General features: G+C 35.6%; 1 protein-coding gene across 1 annotated transcript; it reads right to left on the reverse strand.

The window, feature by feature from the left end:
• Nucleotides 1-586: 586 nt before the first annotated feature.
• Nucleotides 587-4,119, reverse strand: LOC125646502 (guanine nucleotide-binding protein G(s) subunit alpha-like). The gene is made up of 8 exons (XM_048872832.2): nt 3,795-4,119; nt 3,595-3,667; nt 3,424-3,478; nt 2,159-2,272; nt 1,924-2,021; nt 1,340-1,803; nt 1,116-1,252; nt 587-1,021 (listed from the first exon to the last, which is right to left on the reverse strand). Exons 1-8 carry the CDS (start codon nt 3,961-3,963, stop codon nt 836-838), a joined length of 1,296 nt encoding a protein of 431 aa, XP_048728789.1. The 5' UTR covers nt 3,964-4,119; the 3' UTR covers nt 587-835.
• Nucleotides 4,120-22,874: the final 18,755 nt, after the last annotated feature.

Genomic DNA, 22,874 nt, shown 5'->3' on the forward strand with positions numbered 1-22,874 from the left:
GAGACTATTAGTGGCATTTAGATTTAGTAAATAAAGCATAAGAAATGAGAACCGAGTTCTTGGGGGTTTCGACATTTGTACTGCATTGCCGTTCAGATCGACCACCCTACCTTCAAGTTATTACACGGTGAATACCGGTATATACTATCATTGTAACCACAGTTTGTAGATTGTTATATTGATCTAGTTCGTCAATACAACTTATCATTGAGTCAAATGCTGTCTGACATGTTTCATACCGATTGTTAGGCCGTTCTTGGCCTACTGATTTTGACTACGAATAACTCCGTTTACCTAATCAGGATATAGGGCTCACGGCGGGTGTGACCGGTCGACAGGGGATGTTTACTCCTCCTAGGCACCCGATCCCACCTCTGGTGTGTCCAGGGGTTCGTGTTTGCCCAACTATCTATTTTGTATGCTTATAGGATTGATCACTGTTCGTTATCTTCACCTTTCATTGTTGTAACCACATTTAAACTGAAATTGCTATAAGTCTTTCACTCGGTATAAATTGATGGTGTGTGAAGGAAGACCTTTTATCATAATCATTTAGATAGATCAGAGGTAGGTAAACACTTTTAATGGTATTTTTTTACATTTTATTCAAACAAGAACTCTACACAAGCATAAATAAACTCTTACAAAAATATAACATGCACATGAATCCGTGTGAGAAAGACAGAGAATAGCATTATGCAGTTGACTAGATGTATAGAAAAATGGCTCTCTCCTGTATCTAAAGGAATATATATCCGCTGATTATCATATTGATCTGTCTGGATATCACTTCCAGTCAGAATAATAACATTTTGAAAATACCCACGGTTTCTCTTTAAATGATGCCATACCGCCTTAGATGATTTTGCACGATAAGAGTTCGACAACCGTACATGACTCTTTCAACGTTAGCAGTGTCTATTGCACAGGTATAGAAATATTCACACCCATGCTCATCGTGCCAGTGTTTATCCTGCTTCGTGATTCTTTCTCTCAGATGTAACTCTCCCCGCACAATTTTCTACAATCAATATAGACCGAGGATTAAAACTGAACAACGCAGATCATAAATGGTAGTTGTGACAAATCCATGATACGTGTAGAATAATACAAACCATAAATAGGTACTTGATGTAAATGGCTGTTTTAACGGTGAGGGGGTCAACGTTGGTGCGTATAGTCGGTCGAGATTTTCTTCTACTGTCTGGTGCAGGAGATGCAAAAGCATCAAGGAAGTGAAGTTTATCTGCATCTTTAAAAAAGGGTCGGAAATGTTAGATTCAATTTTACTAATAAATCAAAATTGTGGGATTACGGATATTAGTTAAGATAATTTTACCTGTGGGTGTGAATGTCTCAAAATCTGGGAATACGCCCGGGTACTTCTTAGTAAGCTCTGAGATATCACGTCCCCTGGCAATCTTTTCTGCTAAGACGTCAATTTTGTTGATGAAAAGAAGGACTGACACATAACGAAGAAATCGATTGTTCCAGACTTGGTCAAAGTTCTCTAAGGCTTCCAGAAGTCTGTTCTTTGTTGGATCTTCACGAAGTGTTTGGTCGAAACTGCTGCAGTCCACAACGAAAAGAATGGCCGTCACACTGTCAAACACTTGGATCCACTTCTTTCTTTCTCCTTGTTGTCCCCCAACATCAAAAACGCTGAATTTGACCTTATTACCTCCATCAGGAACACCAAATTCAATATGTTGAATTGCAGTGGTCACACAACGGCACCTTAAAATGTCTTGGTCAGAAGGAACATAGGCTGGACTTTTTATTTCATGAATCTTGTCCAAGAAACTGAAATACAAAACACTTGGGAATAAACGCTTTTCACAAATACGTATATTGAGACGGGGTGTTATCAATTAGTACTGACTATCCATATGCATCAAAATCTACATAACACAATATACATACTATTTCGCACAGTCTATCAGTTGGAACTCGTGGGATCTACTGTAACATTCCTGTACTCCAGGGTCGGACCAAAGCTTTTCAGCATGCTCTAGAAACTCCTGTGAAAGACATCTATACTGTTAGAGGGATATTATGTACAAGCGTTTAAGTGATCCAACGTATGGTTATAAAATTGTCCAGAAAGGTCATGTTCAAAATATTGAAATGGAATATTAAAACCATTCATCTGACATACGTTTGTTCTGTGAATTTCAGGATTCCCAGCTTCGTGAAGGATGAACTCCCTGCTTGTGTGGTTGTTCTCCGTCTGTAGAGGGATCCCAAGCTGATTCATGGCCAAAAGTATGACCTACACTTAGAGCAAATACTCCAAATGTCATTCTCAGTGTAAAGCAACTCATGGTTAAATTTAGCTCCGTTCTATTGCATCTTTGCACAAATTAAGAACACGTAATTTATTAAATGAAGTCATACGGAAGTACTACATCATCTTAAATTGATCATTTCTTGGATCTATTTTCAGTGCAGGATCAATTAATACCTTGTTGTTAAATTTTTTTTTTTATGATATCACTTAAGGTTTAATCGATGTGTTTTGTATGAAGTTCAAGTAATAAGCCTGCGTAGAATATAACATGCAAATGTAAAGGCATTCAAATATTAGGTTATTATGGGCATGGTCTTTGTGATATATATCGTTTAGTTATTGTCCTGTTATTTTCTGTAGAACTGTGAACTAGAGAACACTAATACATGACAGAAAAAAAGTTTTAAACACGGTGTTCAGATGAATCCAGGAATGACCAACGTGAACTCGTGTGTGAATGACGCGAGATTTAGTTTTACCGCTGAAAGACTTTTAGACCTTGCATCACGTCATCGTTCAAGAAAAAACCAAGGTTGTTTTTTTTTTTTTTTGGAAACAGAATTAAACAGTTTTTCTGGGCTGATTAAGTACCCAAACCTTCATGAAAAAAATGAAGTGTTCAATCTCATAAATCCTTTTTAAAAATACAAAATTAGAAGTAGGGTAAACACGAGTTCCTTTACATAATGGAGGTGGGACTAGATGTAGGGTAAACACGATCTCTTTACATCATAGAGGTGGAACTAGATGCCTAATAGTTCAAAAATATTTGGAAAGGAATTAATAGGATATCTAAATGTCGCAGGCTAAAAATTAAGATTTGTTGGTGGTTTACAGATACATTTGTATATACTCTCTAACGAAAATAGAATTACTTATATATCATTAGTAAGGTCACGAAAGCTATAAAAAGTACAAAAGTGGAGCACCAAAGTAATTATAGATTGTGGCAGTAGATCTACATAGTTTAAAATAGTTATGCTCTTTCTCTAAAGCTTGCTTTATCAATAGAGATAATTGCATCCTTAATTTGTGCAAAAAAACTAACCAAAAAAAAATGCATTAAGCTAACAAATAAATACAACTTTTAGTTTTTTAAATAAAATTAGAGCTGTGATTTCAAAAATACTCACCACGATTGATTCTTTGATGTTCTTTCTAATATCACATACTTTGTCTAGCCTCTCTCTATCAATAATAAACATTATATTTCCTGCATAAAATGAACGCATAACATATGTGTAGGAAAGTCACAAAACAGACACTTAATAAACAAAACAAACCCATCAGAAATCAGTTCTTACCTCATATCGAAACCATTGATATGAATTATTCTCATTTGCTTTGTTAAAGTACTTTTTCCAGATTCACCAGTCCCTAAAATAAACACAAAAACAACATTAAAATTTGCCGGGTGCCCATTGCATTAATTAATCACATCTTAAGATGAATCCTGGTATTATTCAGATCGGAGTTTGTGTGATCAGATGAAGAAGTGTCTCACCAAGTAGCAGGATTTTCAGTTTCTTTAACTCCTCCTTCTTTTGTTGTTTCAGAATTTTGCTTATTTGTTTGTTTCTAAGTTTGGCTTTCTTTGCATCCTCTTGATACTGATGGTATACGAATCTGTCCTCACAAGCAGCGGAAAAACAATGCTTAATTTTCTCGCGCATGACAGTTTCTAATCGTTGTAGATAAATAAATTATTGATGGATATAAGTTAAGCTTCTTGCAGAAAATCCCTGAACGTTTGCCTGTTGTGTATTCGGGAACTTTACATCACTGTGTCACACAAGTCCTGTAGTAATGTGATCATTTATAGACACTTTGTGTACTCTTTCACTGACAGTCTAACACTGGTATCTATTCGCGGTGACAAGCTTTATATAGCCAAACCATGTGGTAGTGGATTTTTTAATGTGTCAAATAATACGGCCTAATGAATTCATGTTCTTCACAGTCATTAGCCAGCTTGTCTCACAGCTACCTATTCATCACTTCTCATCTACTTGGTTTGTCAAAGATCAAAAATGATTTGTGAGTTTTTGTTTTGTCTTTTGATTAAAGAAAGAGTTATAAAGATCATGTCAATCTATAAGACAACGACAAACGAGGTCACAACTTTGAAAACAACATTGCACTTGGAGTATGTGTTGCATAACAGTACACAGAAATTCTCACGTGACTGATATGCATCATGATTTCCTTTATTGGTGTTAACATTTACAATTTACCAAAGTTCAATTTTCATATCATTTTACTTATTTTCATATTCCTATAATTATATTTCTGATATATAAATAAATCTTTAAAAACCACTAAAACTGTGATTTTGCAATGCATGTTAGGTTTTCTGAAATCGTGAAATATCACAAGTTAATGCAACAAAAAATGTAGGGCTCCAACAAACGACGACAACAGAAACAGCATATTTCCTGAGATGAGCTGGGACATTTGCTGCTTTAGATAGTCGTAGGTGACAGTTGATTTATTTATTAGGGATATGCACTGTTAGGGCCTGTTGTTATGTGGAATCAATACATGCCAATCACATCCCAGGTGATGAAAAGATTCTAGGAATTTTTGGCATCATCAGACATGCCTCTTGAATATCTTTTCTGTTTGTTTTTTTTTTTTTTTGAGTGAAAGGTGTCTTGAATTTGAAACACTTCCCTATAACATGAAACAATGAATAATTATTGAAATGGATTTCGATACTTGTTCAACGAATGGTACCGTTTTCATTCAATGGAAATCCGTTGTCTGCGTAATATATTTAAAAACAACAAAAGAAATATATAAATTTGACGGTGATATAGGCATACTTCATTTCTTCATAAGAAATATATTTAAATACACGATGAATGCACTGACAATTCAAATGCCTTTTTTCAAAATACGACCAATTTTCTTATTGCAACTTACTTGAAATGGGAATGTCGGATCTTCCTCTCTCCCAGAAAATCTTATCGTGACTTTAAAATATTTATCCATCACTGTCCATGTATTTACGCTTCACAGATAGACTTCTTTAAATCGGTATTCACAAGACGTTTGTGTCGTGTCAATAAGGTGTAGAAATCTCAATCTGTTTCAATTTCTACATATTGAAAATGTGAAAGAGTGCAGTTTTAAATTAGTCTTGTTTCAAATGAAGTATATCGTATCTATTAATACTCCCTGAATATACATCATTGTGGTTTTCTTTTCTAAATATATTGTTTTATACATGAGAGGAATAGAGTATCGCACCAATGTTGTCATGTGTTCCCTTTCAAACTATTTATATGCGACAAAATATATTTGGTGTGGTTTATATTCACTCACTACATTTTGAATCATAACATTCTCTACCCTATATAAATAATATTTTACTCACACTGTAGGTATATTTCTTCTTGCACTGCCGCAGATATGTGTAGCTGATGAAAAAGTGAATATAACACAGAGTAATCAATCTCACAATACAAAATTAAGAGTAGGACAAACACGGGCCCCATATATACCAGAGGCGGAACCAGGTACCCAGGAGGATCAAGCATCCTGTGCCGTCCTGCCACACCTGCTGTATGACCCACACCCCTATCAGTACTTGAAAGAATTCGTTTTTTTAAATCTATGTTAAAACGGACCGGCCTCTGTGTTTCAAGCTGACATTTTACGTAAGAATCGGCACATTATGTCGCGACTCCAAGATATGCGAGAATACAATCTCAAACGTCTGCGTCAAACGGGTGAGGATTTCATCTTGCGTAGATACATTTTACGTTGTCGCCTACGTTTGATTTCGTCGTAGTATTGGGTGATCAGATCTCCCACCAGTCTATTGCAATTCCCTTGGGCACGGGTGATGCTCCTTTCCTAGCTGACCTGTTGTTATATTCTTACGAGGCAGAATTTATTCAAAACCTACAGGAAAAGAAAATATATTTTGCTGTGGCCTTCAATTCGATATTCATATTTGTCGAAGTTTTATCTTTATCTATTAACAATAATCATTTTATTATATGTCGATTCGATATATCACAGTGAACTCGAAAAAAAGATACCACAAAGGCCTCCACATGTGCCTCATACATGTACTTAGACATCTTATTGAATGTAGATATTAACGGCAAACTAACCACTCAACTTTATGACAAATAAGATTTCAGCTTCACCACCTTCAAATATATAGCAATGTTCCATTATTACCTGCAACTGATTTGATACGCAAAAGATTGTTGTTCTTATGGTCAATTTTTGTAAATCGAGGCAGGCTACTGATAAGTTGATGTTACAGGGCTATCATCAGTCTCGTTTAAAGTCAGCATTTCACTTTTATGGTCTTTATAACGATCTAATTTACCGGTACATCCTGTCATTAGGTAAAATGCTGTCTGAAATGTTTCATACCAATTCAGGCCGTTCTTTACACACTGAATTTGACTACGGGTTACTGATGAGACCGCAAAACTCCGGGGGCCCTGTGTCACGATAAAGATCCCTCAGTGCTCAAGGGCCGTGAGCGCCGTGCATAGACCTTAATTTTGCAACACTTCACCGGCAATGAAGACGTCTCCATATAAGTGAATAATTGTCGAATTGAATAATATACAACCAATCAACCGTTTACCCGATGGAGATGGTCGACAGGGGATGCTTACTCCTCCTATGCACATAATCCTACCTCTGCTTTGCCCCGGGGTCCATGTTTGCTCTACTCGTAATCTTGTATTCTCTATAGCTGTTATGATATTGAATCACTGTTTCTTATATATATATTTTAGTTTATCAGATATACATGGAGTCAAAATGAATATTCTCCTCATTGAAAGATTGCCAACTTGTACTACTCTCCAGTACTATATATTAATTGTCCTTTTGATCCTCTTGTCAGAAAGTTCTTCTGGTGCATCATCGATTTTATTTCTTTGTCAATCATAAATTATTGATCACTTATCGATCCTTTTATGTACATCATAAAAATAACCCTTCATAATGAAATCCACTCCGTGAGTAATACATTAAAAAGTTTGTTCATTGATAAGGTGTCACAAAATAGGAAATGATAGGAATGATTCATGTCAAGAAAACTGCAGAAGTGTCAATCACTCCGTTTTCATACTTTTATCTTAAAAACGGCATGACAGATACCCTTATTGATTCACTAACATCCTTAACTCATATTTTCATTTTGTTACTACATCATTGCATATGCCTTTTAGCCTTACAATAAGGTAATTTATGTTGAACAGACGATATGTCCACTTAGCACAACCTAATCCTCCTAGTCTTGGGGTGGCTTGGTCAGCTGGTAGCCAACACTATGACAATGCAATATACACTCAAATAATCGCCTTGGCATATAACCTCTGCTGTCTGTTAACTGCGGAATAGAAAAACCAAACTACCACCATCATTCACCCATTTATTGAACTTACTCAGAGTATTGCAAATTTTAGCATAACAATCTGAAATCGACAGGGCATTGGAAATAAATGGCTGCATTGTCTATCAAATTTGATAGGTCTGGGGTGATCACCAAAATACCAACATAAAGGTGCCTGACGACAGCCTTGTTTTGCACATAGGTGTCAGGGAAGTCCCACTGTTTGGTGACCAACATGTAGACAGGGACCGGGACATATCTGTCTAACCTGTTTCCATGAGATTGCTCCCTCTGTTGATGGTATACAGTTAAATGATATCACCGAGGAAGTCAACAGGAATCCAGTTCTCTGAGAGCAAGCCTATTTCTCCAAGAGAGTAGGTTTGCTCTCGGGGAACTGAAATCTTGTTGATTCCCTGAATGGTATACTTTCAACGTTTTGTTGTACCGATGCAAACATGAAAATCAGAATAAAAGTTGAAATTGACATAAACAACGTTTAAAACCGGAATCCACTTGACATCATCGGCCATGATTGATGTCTTTGCTACTGTAAACTAACTGTAATACTTGTATCAGTTAACAACTCGAGATACGATTCCATTTAATAAGTATTCATAATTCCATTCGGAACACATTAGAACTTTTCATTAGATACATGAATTAGCTAGGTGTTCCGAATAAGTGTGTACAGAATCAGTTCATCCAACTCACGAAAATTTCTGTAAGGAAATCATATATTACATGTATCACAATATGTCTATTTGCATTAACAAAGTGGAAAATCAGTAGAAGTAATACTTACTGACATTGAGTACTCAATCCTGTGAGCCTCCCCTCCTTTTATAAGAGGCTTAGGGGGTACCAGATATAGCTTAAACTTGTAGAACCCCTATGATACACTGTGTGTGTGGGGGGGGGTATAATTTCTCCAACACTTGCTCTCCGTTTTAGCTGACAGATGGAGGTAAACTCTGATAAGATATGTCCAAAACTGTCCCTAACATCCCCCAGACCCGCCAATCACCAAAAAAAAAATTATAATGCGACGAACAACAGTTTAATAAGGCCTATAAATTTAGACAGCTATTATTTGGTTTAAATAATTAAAAGTAGACAATGTGATATGTTGGCATCCCATAAGGGATTAATTCAATGATGGAGTTGTTCAGGTTGTTGTAACCAAATATGTGAAATAAGAAACAGGCCTTGTGTTGTTGATGGACTATAGGTAAAGTTTTCTTGTCCTTTGAACGCAGTTACAACCCTTGGGCATCTCTCTCTTTTGGACCGCTCGGGTGATTCTGAAAAGGAAACAAAGACACAGAAACTGTCGTATTGTGAGAATGCGCTTTGTGATAAACTGTTGATCTCCATCGTTCCTCCGTTTACCTGATCAAGATATAGGGCTCACGACGGGTGTGACTGGTCGACAGGGGATGCTTACTCTTCCTAGGCACCTGATCCCACGTCTGGTGTGTCCAGGGATCCGCGTTTGCCCAACTATCTAGTTTGTATTGCTTATAGGAGTTATAAGATTGATCACTGTTCGTTATCTTCACCTTTCGTCGGTTAGGTGGTTGGTTTTAAAAGATTGTTTAACCTCGACAATGTGATTTATGTTGACAGGAAAACGTTATAGGCAGTAGAAAATTTTAGTTAACTTGTACCCCTATTCTCATCCTAATGAAGAAGCTTGAAAAACTTGTGCAACAACCATCCCCAGCTTGTATATAACCAAATTTGACTTGTATATGTACTTCAATAATGTGTGATTATTTATATTTCATCAAATGATATGTATTGTTACAAATTCCCTGGAATAATTTATAAAATGTATAAGGAACATGAGCTTTATGTCAAGACATTTACTTCTGATCAATAAGCATGGTATTTCGTTAATGCCTGTGTCACATTACTAGCGGGTACCGGGCGAGGTATAGGTATCGGTGGGGGACCTGTCAAGATCTAACACCGTAGGGACACATTTCCAAGTCTGCCGGGTGATTAGCTCTCCTCATATACCGCCCGCACCTCGGGCGGGACAAGGAAGGCAGCCGTGTGTTTACCGGGCGGGGAGCGTATGGAATGATGGTGTTGGTGGCCGCCCGATATCCGTAAGGTTATCGGTAGGTAACCGGGAGGGGTACGTCCGGTACCCATACGGACATCGTACGGACTAGGTACCCCCGTGCGGTCACCGCTCGGACACCTGAGGGGTATCGGATGAAGCCCGGACGATGTCCGTTCTGAGAACATCCGGGTATCGTTCGGTGACCTTTGCCTTTTCATGCGTGTTAAGTGCAATTAAGGCAATTGCAAACTGGTGTATATATACCTATCGTCATCGTCATCATCTCCAACATCATCATCGACGCTGTTGCCATCAACATTGACATGGCCAATCCTCCGAGGCATCTGAGACTGCCGTTCCTACGTCTACAACTCGCTGAAGCACGTGAGCGTTATCTTACGATGGGGTTGACATCGCCAGGATTTAACTCCGCGCTAAAAGCTGCCGGTGGGGTATACGGGCCCTGAATGGCGTGTTCTCACCGCATGGTCCCCGGCCGGACACTTTTCAGATTTTGGCATTCTCAGGCCGCTCAGAACCCGCTACCTAGTCGGATACCTAATCGCAGTGTAATGTGACACAGGTATAATGTAAAAATTCAGCGGTGCACGTAGCGCAGTTGGTAGGACATCTGCTTGGCACGAACAAGGTTCTAGATCCGTGTCGCTAACATGGATAATAATGACTATTCCTCGGTATTGGCAGTGAATGCATATGACACGGGGCCTAAGGCAGTGCTTTTTAAAACCTATATTCAAGTCAAAGTGGCGTTGGTACAATACAAAAACCAACTCCATTGTCCAGAGTCCATGACGTAAGTCAAAGCGCTTCCTCTACTGCTTGTGGTGTTTCATTATGAGTGTTTTCTACGACATTATTCAATAATTGTTCAATTATTTGGAATAAATATTTCCCAAAACTGTTACGATTATGTAATATGAAGGAAAGCTGTGAATACTAGCTTGTAAACGTAATCTTACCAAGACAGAAAGAAACATATCATGATAGTTGAAGATAACGAACAGTGATCAATCTCATAACTCCTAGAAGCGTAATCAATTCGTTCCATGTGCTATAGTCGACATACTAGCACAATGAGGTACTCATTAAAAGCGTTAAATATTAAGTTTTATTCATGGTAAATTCAGCTCTATTGTTCGTATAAACTAGGGATTTTTTCTTTCAGGATGTTACTATTTAGCTAGCATTCAGTAACACATATATGTATCATATATTAATAATACAATTCAATTTGCCTTTTACGAAACTTTTTTTTCTATACCAAAAACATACGCCTCGTGTCTACAATGTAAGTCACATAGGTTCGAATATCAATATCAGCCCTCATTATTTCAGGTCGTAAATCTCTCCTGGGACTGAATACGGTGTTTAAGTTTCCTTCCTTACGTTTCTGTCGTTGCTCGACTTACCGATAGCGTGCTTGGCGCATTCTTGTTCCATATTCATCCAATCCAATTACTGCCAGTTTGACCGTGGCAAATGACGTAACACAAGCACCACAGCTGGGCTTTTTGTATGTGTTGTATATGAAATACCAATGATAGCATTTATTATGCGGAAAAAATAAGAAAACATGAACTTCAAGATTATTATTGTGATGTTAAGGAAGTTCATAACAGGATAATTGCCCACTACCAGTGACACATGTACAGTTACTAATGCCCCTTCTTACATGTGTACACTGACCGCAGAACTTGAAAATGGGATTTTTCATTAAGGATTTAGTATATCATATCCCGAGTTTAAGAATCATTTAAGCCAGGATAAATTTTCTTCTGCATCAAAAAGAAATTTTGTCTCCATTTTTTTGATCTGATCTGCAACAAGGTAACATTCAAAATATGAGCCATTCCTAACAAAAAAGACCCCTATCTTCTCCAACAATTTTTTTCAAAAAACGTCATAATGAAAAAACGTAACGTCATTTTTTGCATACTTGAAAAGAAAAAGGTCTTGGTTACCAATCACGAGTTGGTTGTCATCTTTGATTGACTGTAATGTTTTAACGACAATCAACATTGGTCTAATATTTTGAGAGATGTTCTCTATAGTTCACACTTTAGCACTAATATACTTAAGGGCCCTTTTTGCTTGGAACGGCTCAAATATCTCGATAAGAAAGGTATTTCATGTATAATGAGAGGTGAAGATAACGAACAGTAATCAATCTCATAACATAATATATAATATAATGTAATATTCTTCGCTGCAGTTTCTCGTGAATTAACATTTTGTAATTTGAAAAAAAAAGTATGGGGGTCTATATCCAGATTCTCCACCACTATTTCATGCTTGAAATTTGTCCATCAGCTACTACTAACACCAAATATATACAAAACCAATTCATCAACTACTACTAACACCAAATATATACTAAACCAATTCATCAACTGCTACTGACACCAAATATATACTAAACCAATTCATCAACTACTACTAACACCAAATATATACTAAAACAATTCATCAACTGCTACTGACACCAAATATATACTAAACCAATTCATCAACTACTACTAACACCAAATATATACTAAACCAATTAATCAACTGCTACTAACACCAAATATATACTAACCAATTCATCAACTACTACTAACACCAAATATATACTAAACCAATTCATCAACTGCTACTAACACCAAATATATACTAAACCAATTCATCAACTACTACTAACACCAAATATGTACTAAACCAATTAATCAACTACTACTAACACCAAATATATACTAAACCAATTAATCAACTGCTACTAACACCAAATATATACTAACCAATTCATCAACTGCTACTAACACCAAATATATACTAAACCAATTCATCAACTACTACTAACACCAAATATATACTAACCAATTCATCAACTGCTACTAACACCAAATATATACTAAACCAATTCATCAACTACAACTAACACCAAATATATACTAACCAATTCATCAACTACTACTAACACCAAATATATACTAAACCAATTCATCAACTGTTACTAACACCAAATATGTACTAAACCAATTAATCAACTGTTACTAACACCAAATATATACTAAACCAATTCATCAACTACTACTAACACCAAATATATACTAACCAATTCATCAACTACTACTAACACCAAATATGTACTAAACCAATCCATTAACTACTACTAACACCAAATATATACTAAACCAATTCATTAACTACTACTAACACCAAATATATACTAAACCAATCCATTAACTACTACTAACACCAAATATATACTAAACCAATTCATTAACTACTACTAACACCAAATATATACTAAACCAATCCATTAACTACTACTAACACCAAATATATACTAAACCAATTCATCAACTACTACTAAAACAAAATATATACTAACCAATTCATCAACTGCTACTAACACCAAATATATACTAAACCAATTCATCAACTGCTACTAACACAAAATATATACTAACCAATTCATCAACTGCTACTAACACAAAATATATACTAACCAATTCATCAACTGCTACTAACACCAAATATATACTAAACCAATTCATCAACTACTACTAACACAAAATATATACTAACCAATTCATCAACTGCTACTAACACCAAATATATACTAAACCAATTCATCAACTACTACTAACACAAAATATATACTAACCAATTCATCAACTGCTACTAACACCAAATATATACTAAACCAATTCATCAACTACTACTAACACAAAATATATACTAAACCAATTCATTAACTACTACTAACACCAAATATATACTAAACCAATCCATTAACTACTACTAACACCAAATATATACTAAACCAATCCATTAACTACTACTAACACCAAATATATACTAAACCAATTCATCAACTACTACTAACACAAAATATATACTAAACCAATTCATCAACTGCTACTAACACCAAATATATACTAAACCAATTCATCAACTGCTACTGACACCAAATATATACTAAACCAATTCATTAACTACTACTAACACCAAATATATACTAAACCAATTCATCAACTACTACTAACATCAAATATATACTAAACCAATTAATCTACTGCTACTAACATCAAATATGTACTAAACCAATTCATCAACTACTACTAACACCAAATATATACTAAACCAATTCATCAACTACTACTAACACAAAATATATACTAAACCAATTCATCAACTGCTACTAACACCAAATATATACTAAACCAATTCATCAACTACTACTAACACCAAATATATACTAAACCAATTCATCAACTGCTACTAACACCAAATATATACTAACCAATTCATCAACTACTACTAACACCAAATATATACTAACCAATTCATCAACTACTACTAACACAAAATATATACTAAACCAATTCATCAACTGCTACTAACACCAAATATATACTAAACCAATTCATCAACTGCTACTAACACCAAATATGTACTAACCAATTAATCAACTACTACTAACACCAAATATATACTAAACCAATTCATCAACTGCTACTAACACCAAATATATACTAACCAATTCATCAACTACTACTAACACCAAATATATACTAAACCAATTCATCAACTGCTACTAACACCAAATATATACTAAACCAATTCATCAACTACTACTAACACCAAATATATACTAAACCAATTCATCAACTGCTACTAACACCAAATATATACTAACCAATTCATCAACTACTACTAACACCAAATATATACTAACCAATTCATCAACTACTACTAACACAAAATATATACTAAACCAATTCATCAACTGCTACTAACACCAAATATGTACTAACCAATTCATCAACTGCTACTAACATCAAATATGTACTAAACCAATTAATCAACTACTACTAACACCAAATATATACTAAACCAATTCATCAACTGCTACTAACACCAAATATATACTAACCAATTCATCAACTACTACTAACACAAAATATATACTAAACCAATTCATCAACTGCTACTAACATCAAATATATACTAAACCAATCCATTAACTACTACTAACACAAAATATATACTAACCAATTAATCAACTGCTACTAACACAAAATATGTACTAAACCAATTCATCAACTACTACTAACACCAAATATATACTAAACCAATTCATCAACTACTACTAACACAAAATATGTACTAAACCAATTAATCAACTACTACTAACACCAAATATATACTAAACCAATTAATCAACTGCTACTAACACCAAATATATACTAAACCAATTAATCAGCTACTAGTAACACCAAATGTATACTAAACCAATTAATCAGCTACTACTAACACCAAATATATACTAAACCAATTAATCAATTGCTACTAACACCAAATGTATACTAAACCAATTCATTAGTTTCTATGCACACTGAAAAGGTACTCATCCAAGCCATTTTGATTAACTATACTATAGATTAAATTACAATGTTTCAATAGTTTCTCTGATTTCTTTTAGAGAGACCAATGCCTGGAACTCTAAAAAAACCGACCAGATAAATCTGCACATGTAGAGTTTTAATATAAGAATTTATCTTTTTTAAACATAATTTATCTTTAGGCACATTTTCCGAATATTTTTTCAACAGAATAACACAGCTGCTTAGATGCATTATGTATTCACTGCTCTCAATATCATAAAAGTCTGAAATTTTCTGAAAAACAAAATTTTCTAAAATTTATGAATAAAAAACTAATAAATGATCCACTAACTGCTCTGCAAATCCTATGGTGTCATGTAATCTTACATATCTTTAAATAATACTTATTGAAACTATTTTAATTAGGTTCATTTATAACCATGAATACCGTAACGACACTTTTACACTCCAATGTCGTCTCTTTTGACTTAAATGCTCTCTACGAACAAGCGGTAATCATGTTGAAAAACGAAAGAAAATTTAGAGCAATAGCGTGCACTGCCAAACGGGATGGAACCTTTTTTTCAATTATGAAACCAAAAAAGGGGACAACAGGGGAGAAGACCCCTGTCATTCAACAGCCCGCTACATAAAAAAACGAACCTTGCCTTCGTGTGATTCGTTCATTTTCGACAAGTGAAAAACAAAATCAAAATCAACTCTTATTTGACATAAATGAATGTAATCAAACATATTATTCTACTGTTTTTCCCTATAAATTTATTTGTTATACATAGAGCAGATAAATCATTTTAGTAAACTTCTTTTGAATCAGAGTATCGTTTTGTGCTTAATTCGTAAACTATTCACTGCATGGCTATTTTCATATGGACTGGAGTATCATCTCAAGACAATCTAGACCTTTTTTTTTCAGACCCTATTTTTTCTGATTCGCGTTGTTACAAATGCACCTGGTAGCACAAATGCATGCATACAAGATGAAAATATTGAAAACAAGCTCTCAGCCTTAGTCTTATCTTCTAACATGACTGATATTCACAGGGGGGGGGGGGGGGGGTGGTTAGAGCATAGCGCTCAAAATCACACGGCCTCTCACCTCTGTCGGCGCGGGTTCGAATGCCGCTCGCGCCAGTAAGTGAGAAAGTTTCCCAGTTTACTTTCGGAAGGACGGTGGTCTGCGTTAGCACGTTAAACAACTCACTGCTACAGCCCTGAGCACTAAATATACATGTAAGTCTACAGTGGTACTTCATCTACATATATGTACAGTTGGTGACGTCTCGTTAGGAATGAAAGATTCTCGAAGGGACTTAAACCAAAAAAACTAAAACAACGAAATGTCCCCCAAAAAATCTGAAGAAAAGATAAACACACATCTCGGATGATCTCTAGCTCTTTCCATGTTCTATAAACACACATCTCGGATGATCTCTAGCTCTTTCCATGTTCTATACAGTTGCCACTGATTTAAAACCGAGTTGTAGGAGGATTACATTGTACTCACTATTACGATCTAACTGAATAACAATATACACAATCTCAATATAAAGAACTGCACTTTTAATATGTTTGTGACTGAAACTTATCTAGGTCAGGGATTTTTAGTTGTTCGTTTTATGTATCGATACGCGTCTGGCTGATTGTAACTTCTCATGTTTAATTCATATGGCGACTTCTGACTGGATTCCAAAACAAAACTCAAATTGTACAAATTCAAAGCACTACATCCGTTCCCCAAGATCACTGACAAATAACAAACACCGTGTACTTTTACTTATTGTGGAACTGGGTATGATTGTACCGTATATATGGTCCTAAACGGGATAAAGGTTTGAATGGGTATGAATAACAAAACTTTACTTATAACAGAATGGGAGTGCAATGTATGTATTGTCATCAATCATTCAGTCATATTTTTGTCATTACAAGCAATATGAGTGCAGCTTTTGCTTTTTAGAAATAAGTGCTTGGCATCTACCAACCTCAAATTCATATACATTGTAGTACATGTACATTGTAGTACATGTACATTGTAGTACATATACATTGTAGTACATATACATTGTAGTACATATACATTGTAGTACATGTACATTGTAGTACATATACATTTTAGTACATGTACATTGTAGTACATATACATTGTGAATGCACTCTTTACAGCCTTGCGTTTGCTTCAGTTTATTTCTCTCTCTTTTTTTTCTTTGGTTGTTGTTGTTTGTTATGTTGTTGTTTTTTTCAATCTATGCCAAAACTAGAACTGTTGTTCCTAACTTTCATATGGAATGGCCATAGTCCGCACATTTTAAACTGCGTACCAACAGAAAGACTAGACAATGTTAAAGTAGTTCAAACTATATACAATAAGACATAATACACTTATACGGTATTTGACGGTGTTCTACAAGAATTAAGAAATAAAAGTTCCACGTTGTTGTGATAAATGTGTAAATTACGTACATCTATTGGACATTATATGCGAGTATATATGTATGTGTATATATTATCTGAGCGTTCATTGTTCCTAATCTGTCCATTTGTTTGTTTGACCCATATGGGTGTATTCTGCAATAAAGTATTGATTAATCATAGCTGTTTCCATGTCTTCAGCTGGGCGCCAGATTTGTAGTTGTTTTATGAAGTCGTAACTTCATATTCGTAGAGTTTTGATTTCGTGGTTAGGAAAGTGTTTTCTAAATGGTTGTTGGTTGGTTGCATATCGTCACTTGCTGTGACACGAGGCCTCGTATTTTTCGGTCTCATCCGAAGGACCGCCACATTTAGTCGCAATCTAATTAAAATTAGACCTTCCATCCGCTCCCCAGTTCTCGATACGTCGCACGTATCGAAAAATGGGGAGCGGATGGAAGATCTAAGTTTAATTACATTGATTTATTCGCTTCTTATGACAAACAAGGGGTACTGGGGACCTATTCTAACCCGGATCCGCACGGTATTTTTGTTTTTTCTTTATGGTAGTTTAATATTCTGTTAAGTTTGCCCAAATGTGCAATGTATACAAATTAAGCATCCTTAAAGGAAAAATGTTAAACTACATCGGTGTTACAAAGTCACTAAATTAATGAGATCTGTCAGCAAATCAATTCATTTCATTTTATTGCTTTCGTTCAAAACATGTTATAAAACTCTGAAATATCCTTGGAATTCGTTATTGTGTAAGAGGCATTCATACCATGTACAGTGGGTCTTATTTTATCCTTTGCAATTAAGTTAATTGTTTTTCACACGTTAAATGTTTTAACTTGTCATTTCATTCAACTAGTCTATCCATCTTTATAATCTTAGGGCTATCTTGGGAATTTTAGACCCTGGTAAAATATAATAACATAATATATTTCTGTCAAGAATATTTCATATAATTGTATCATAAGCTCTGACATCTTCATTTGATCAATGTTCTTGACCTGGGAACAATACCGTAACAAGGTGTGGGTTTCTCAATTTATTTATTCTCCATTTGAAAGAGAGGCCTGTGGCATACGTCTAACATCCCTCGTTATGTGGTTTCTTGACAATTGTAATCTGGGAGTACGAAGCAATTGACCCCTTTTACTTCATATAAAAAACCAAATTTGTGAAGGTAGTGGTAAAACTAAAAACTGCATAATTTGGATTATTTTCATCTTGGTGTTGTATATACGAGATGTGGACAAACTGATATTGATACACTCGCGATCTGTGTAGTTACCTCCTGAATTTGATTTGACATTCCCGTCATGGAAAGGTCAGGACATATGGTAGTATCTGTTAGTCATTTCATCATAGCTGTTCTACGGTCAAAGTTAGGCCTATAGACGTAACTAGGATTTTTAGTGTTTAATTGTATATTTATGAGAGACTCATAAATAAGATTTCAACTCATGAAAGGTGAAGATAACGAACAGTGATCAATCTCATAACTCCTATAAGCAATACAAAATAGAGAGTTGGGCAAACACATCTTAGTGGTAGAGAGTTCGCTTCATAAACGTGGGTTCGAGCCCCGCGCGTGTCATGTCCGCGTCAAACATAAGGTGGAAATATAGGTAGTGACTGGTCTTTCGCCAAAAGCTCGGCATTTGGAAGTGATAATGGCGGGGTTTTCGGATTTGACATTAACAACTGAGGTTCCGTGTCGCGGCAGGCGTTCAAAGACCCCCTCACTGCTAAGGCTGTAAGCGCAAGCATAGGTCTAAATTTGTGGTACTTTACCTACAACTGGTGACGTCTCAATATGAGTGAAAAAGTCTCGACAGGGCGTAAAACAAACAACCATCAACTCATTTTCTTTAATCACGCTAACGGTCCTATAGATCTTAGAACTATAAGTTTTTCAGACTCATTTCAGCTGTGCTTGTTAATACATAAACAACTACATGCATTTAACCCACTTTCGATGTGCAAGTTTACATCGATGAGTTAGAGATCAAGTTTAATATGTGTCATCCCTTTCAGTAGAATGATGGTCCATTCATGGAAATATTTTATGGTATTAGAGGTTTTAGGTTTTTGTTTTTGTGTTTACGGATAGGGAGGTACTTTAGTGAGTGCAGGTAGTTGTATGTTGACGTTCTGGTGTTTTTCAGCCTATTCCTCGGTAGTAATTAAGACTGTGATTTGCCAGTATAAGCATGAATACTGACCGACTATTAGTGTGTACTGTACATTTTCCTTGACATGTGGTAATTGAATGACAATACTCGTATCCACTTAGCTATCGGGCGGGGTTATTGAAGTCATTTCTACGCATCTTGTTTCCAGTTTAAGCATTTTTTTTTTCATTTTCTCTATCCTTTATTGTAGTGGATTTTCTTTTCTTTGGTTATTGAAATATCTGTACTAGTCAGGCTATAGAAAACCGCCATATCTTCCACTATATTGTTGTCAAGCTGGCTTTGACAGTTTGACAAACAACGGCAAGAATAACATCTACATTGAAGATTTTATAATTGTACAAACGCACAACACAATATGACTGTCATTTGAAGGAATACTGTCTGACGTGTTTCATAACAATTGTTTATATGTTGGTTTATTTACGGATTGCTTCATTTACCTTACCAAAATAAACAGGCTCACTGCAGGTGTGACCGGTTAACAGATTATGCTTACGCCTCCCAGCCACCTGATCGCACCTCTATGGCATGCCAAACGTTGCAATATTTGATCTTTTCCATTTGTATTCTATATTTTCCATTTGCATTGTATAATTTTTCATTTGCATTGTATAATTTCCATTTGTATTGTGTAATTTTCCATTTGTATTGTATAATTTTTCATTTGTATTCTATATTTTCCATTTGTATTGTATAAGTTTTTATTTGTATTTTATCCAGGGAATGTTTATTTTGATTTGTTATGAAGGATTTCATTAGTTAACGTTGCTTTGAGAATTGTTCACTGATGTACCACAAATGTAGACGTGCTTAGCACATAGGGCCGTAGCAATGACGGTTCTTTATCGTACCAACGCCTGCAGCGACACGAATATATGTTTTTAAGGTCATTACGGAAAGATCCGTGATTCTCACTTTTAAATGCCGAGTGTTTGGCAAAGGAGCAATCTCTGCCTTTGTTTATGTCTTAGGTTTGATGCGGCAATGACAGTAACGGTTCTCGAACTCACGACCTCCCGCCCACAAACCAAGCAGGACTAGTTATTTTTTTTAAAATACGTAGCTAGCCCTAGTAATGGCAAATCTCCCCATGATAATTTAAAAAAAAAATAGAACTGTCAAGAAAAACATGCACATTTTTATTTAGTCAGAATTCAGTAGATTCGGGGGACTTAATTTGACCCTTGGGTCCCCACCAATTGTTAACATCGAGTTTGGTTTGTTACAACTATTCAATGGATTAATCTTAAGTTATCGTTTTTCGAATTTGGTAATGCGCGAGATGTTGAAGAAGTCAAGTTCATGAGCCACGTTTCGCAGGAATGTACCGCATTTTCTAAGTGCAATGGTGTAACACCCCCTCCCCCAATTAATTTATCGCTTTTTGCGTCTAATGTGATCAGTATATTCAAACTAGTCTCTTTTTTAACCACTGGCTGATCTAGATAATTCTGAACGAAAGTATGCAGTAAACTGCTGGATGTCTGGGGACTGTCTTAAGATCCCTAGTGAGTCCAGTGCAGACTTGGTGGAGGGGGGGGGGTTGCCTGAAACAAGTGCGTTCTGACAAAATAAAACGTACCTGCATGCTTTTTTCGACATTTCTATACAAAATATCATATTTGTGAAGGGAGGGATGGGGGTGGGTGGGGGGGTGGGGGGGGGGTCTCCCGGCGTAAGATTCGTCATTGCTAGCTACATGTATGTTCAACTAGTCCTTATATGGAACCGATCGCGGTAGTTTAGTGATATACCCTTTGGTTCGTAACCGTGAAATCGGATGTTCGAGTTTTACTCGTGTCATGGCTGCATCAAACCTAAGACGTAAATATAGTTAAAACTTCCCCATACACATTGTTATTTAAAAGTCAGAATCACGGATCTTTCGGATAATGTGACCTTAAAAGCAGACATCCCGTGTTGCGACAGGCGTTGATACGTTAAAGAACCCCCACTGCTATGCCACTGTGCGCGTTCATGTAGCATAGTAAGTCTATTTGTGGTAGGTCAGCTGCAGCTGGTGACGGCTAAATATAAGTGGGACCTAAACTAATGAAATCCTTCGTAACAAATCAAAATAAACAATCCCGCGGATGCAATACAAATGAAAGATTTTGCAATGCAAATGGAAATTATACAATGCAAACGACAAAATTATACAATACAAATGGAAAATATAGAATTCAAATGGAAAATTATACAATACAAATGGAAAATATAGAATACAAATGGAAAATTATACAATACAAATGGAAGTTATACAATGCAAATGAAAAATTATACAATGCAAATGGAAAATATAGAATACAAATGGAAAATTATACAATGCAAATGGAAAAGATGAAATATTGCAACGTTTGACATGCCATACACCTCCGTTGTGTTCTGTGGTCTGTGTTTACTCTACGTTCAATTCTGTATTTTATAGGATTTATGAGATTGGTCACTGTTCATTATGTCCATCTTTTCATGATACACACATTACAGCGCATGGTGGGCTGCGAAACATATCCGACAGTTACTGGACAATATTTACATTCACCGGATCCTTTTTATTTTAAATTGATATTGCTTTCATCCTTACGGTGGTATATTTAGGACATGCAAATATTTCTCCCTTCGTATGTTGGAAAATAATTTTATGTCGTTCGAACGAGATATTTTCTCGTTCGCACGACATAATATCTCGTTTGAACGACTTATAATCTCGTTCGCACGAAATATCTCGTTCGCACGACATAACATCTCGTTCGAACGACTTATTATCTCGTTCGCACGATATAACATTTCGTTCGAACGACTTATTATCTCGTTCGCACGACATAATATCTCGTTCGAACGACATAATATCTCGTTCGCATGACATAATATCTCGTTCGCACGACTTATTATGTTGTTCGCACGAGAAAAGTTTTGGTATTTTTTTTTGTACTTTACACTTACTATATAATTAAGTGACCAGAGTCTATGGTATTCAGAAGTTGACTTCAGTATATAATATGGACGAGGGAAAAGTTGGAAATTTTAATCATGTGCCTCTAATAGTACTCTTTGTGTAAATGGAATCAACTAGTTATTTCTTCGAAAAACAAAAGGACCGTCGCAAAAT

The sequence above is a fragment of the Ostrea edulis genome, chromosome 6, assembly GCF_947568905.1.
Source record: "Ostrea edulis chromosome 6, xbOstEdul1.1, whole genome shotgun sequence".
In the NCBI taxonomy this organism is placed as follows: Eukaryota; Metazoa; Mollusca; class Bivalvia; order Ostreida; family Ostreidae; genus Ostrea; species Ostrea edulis.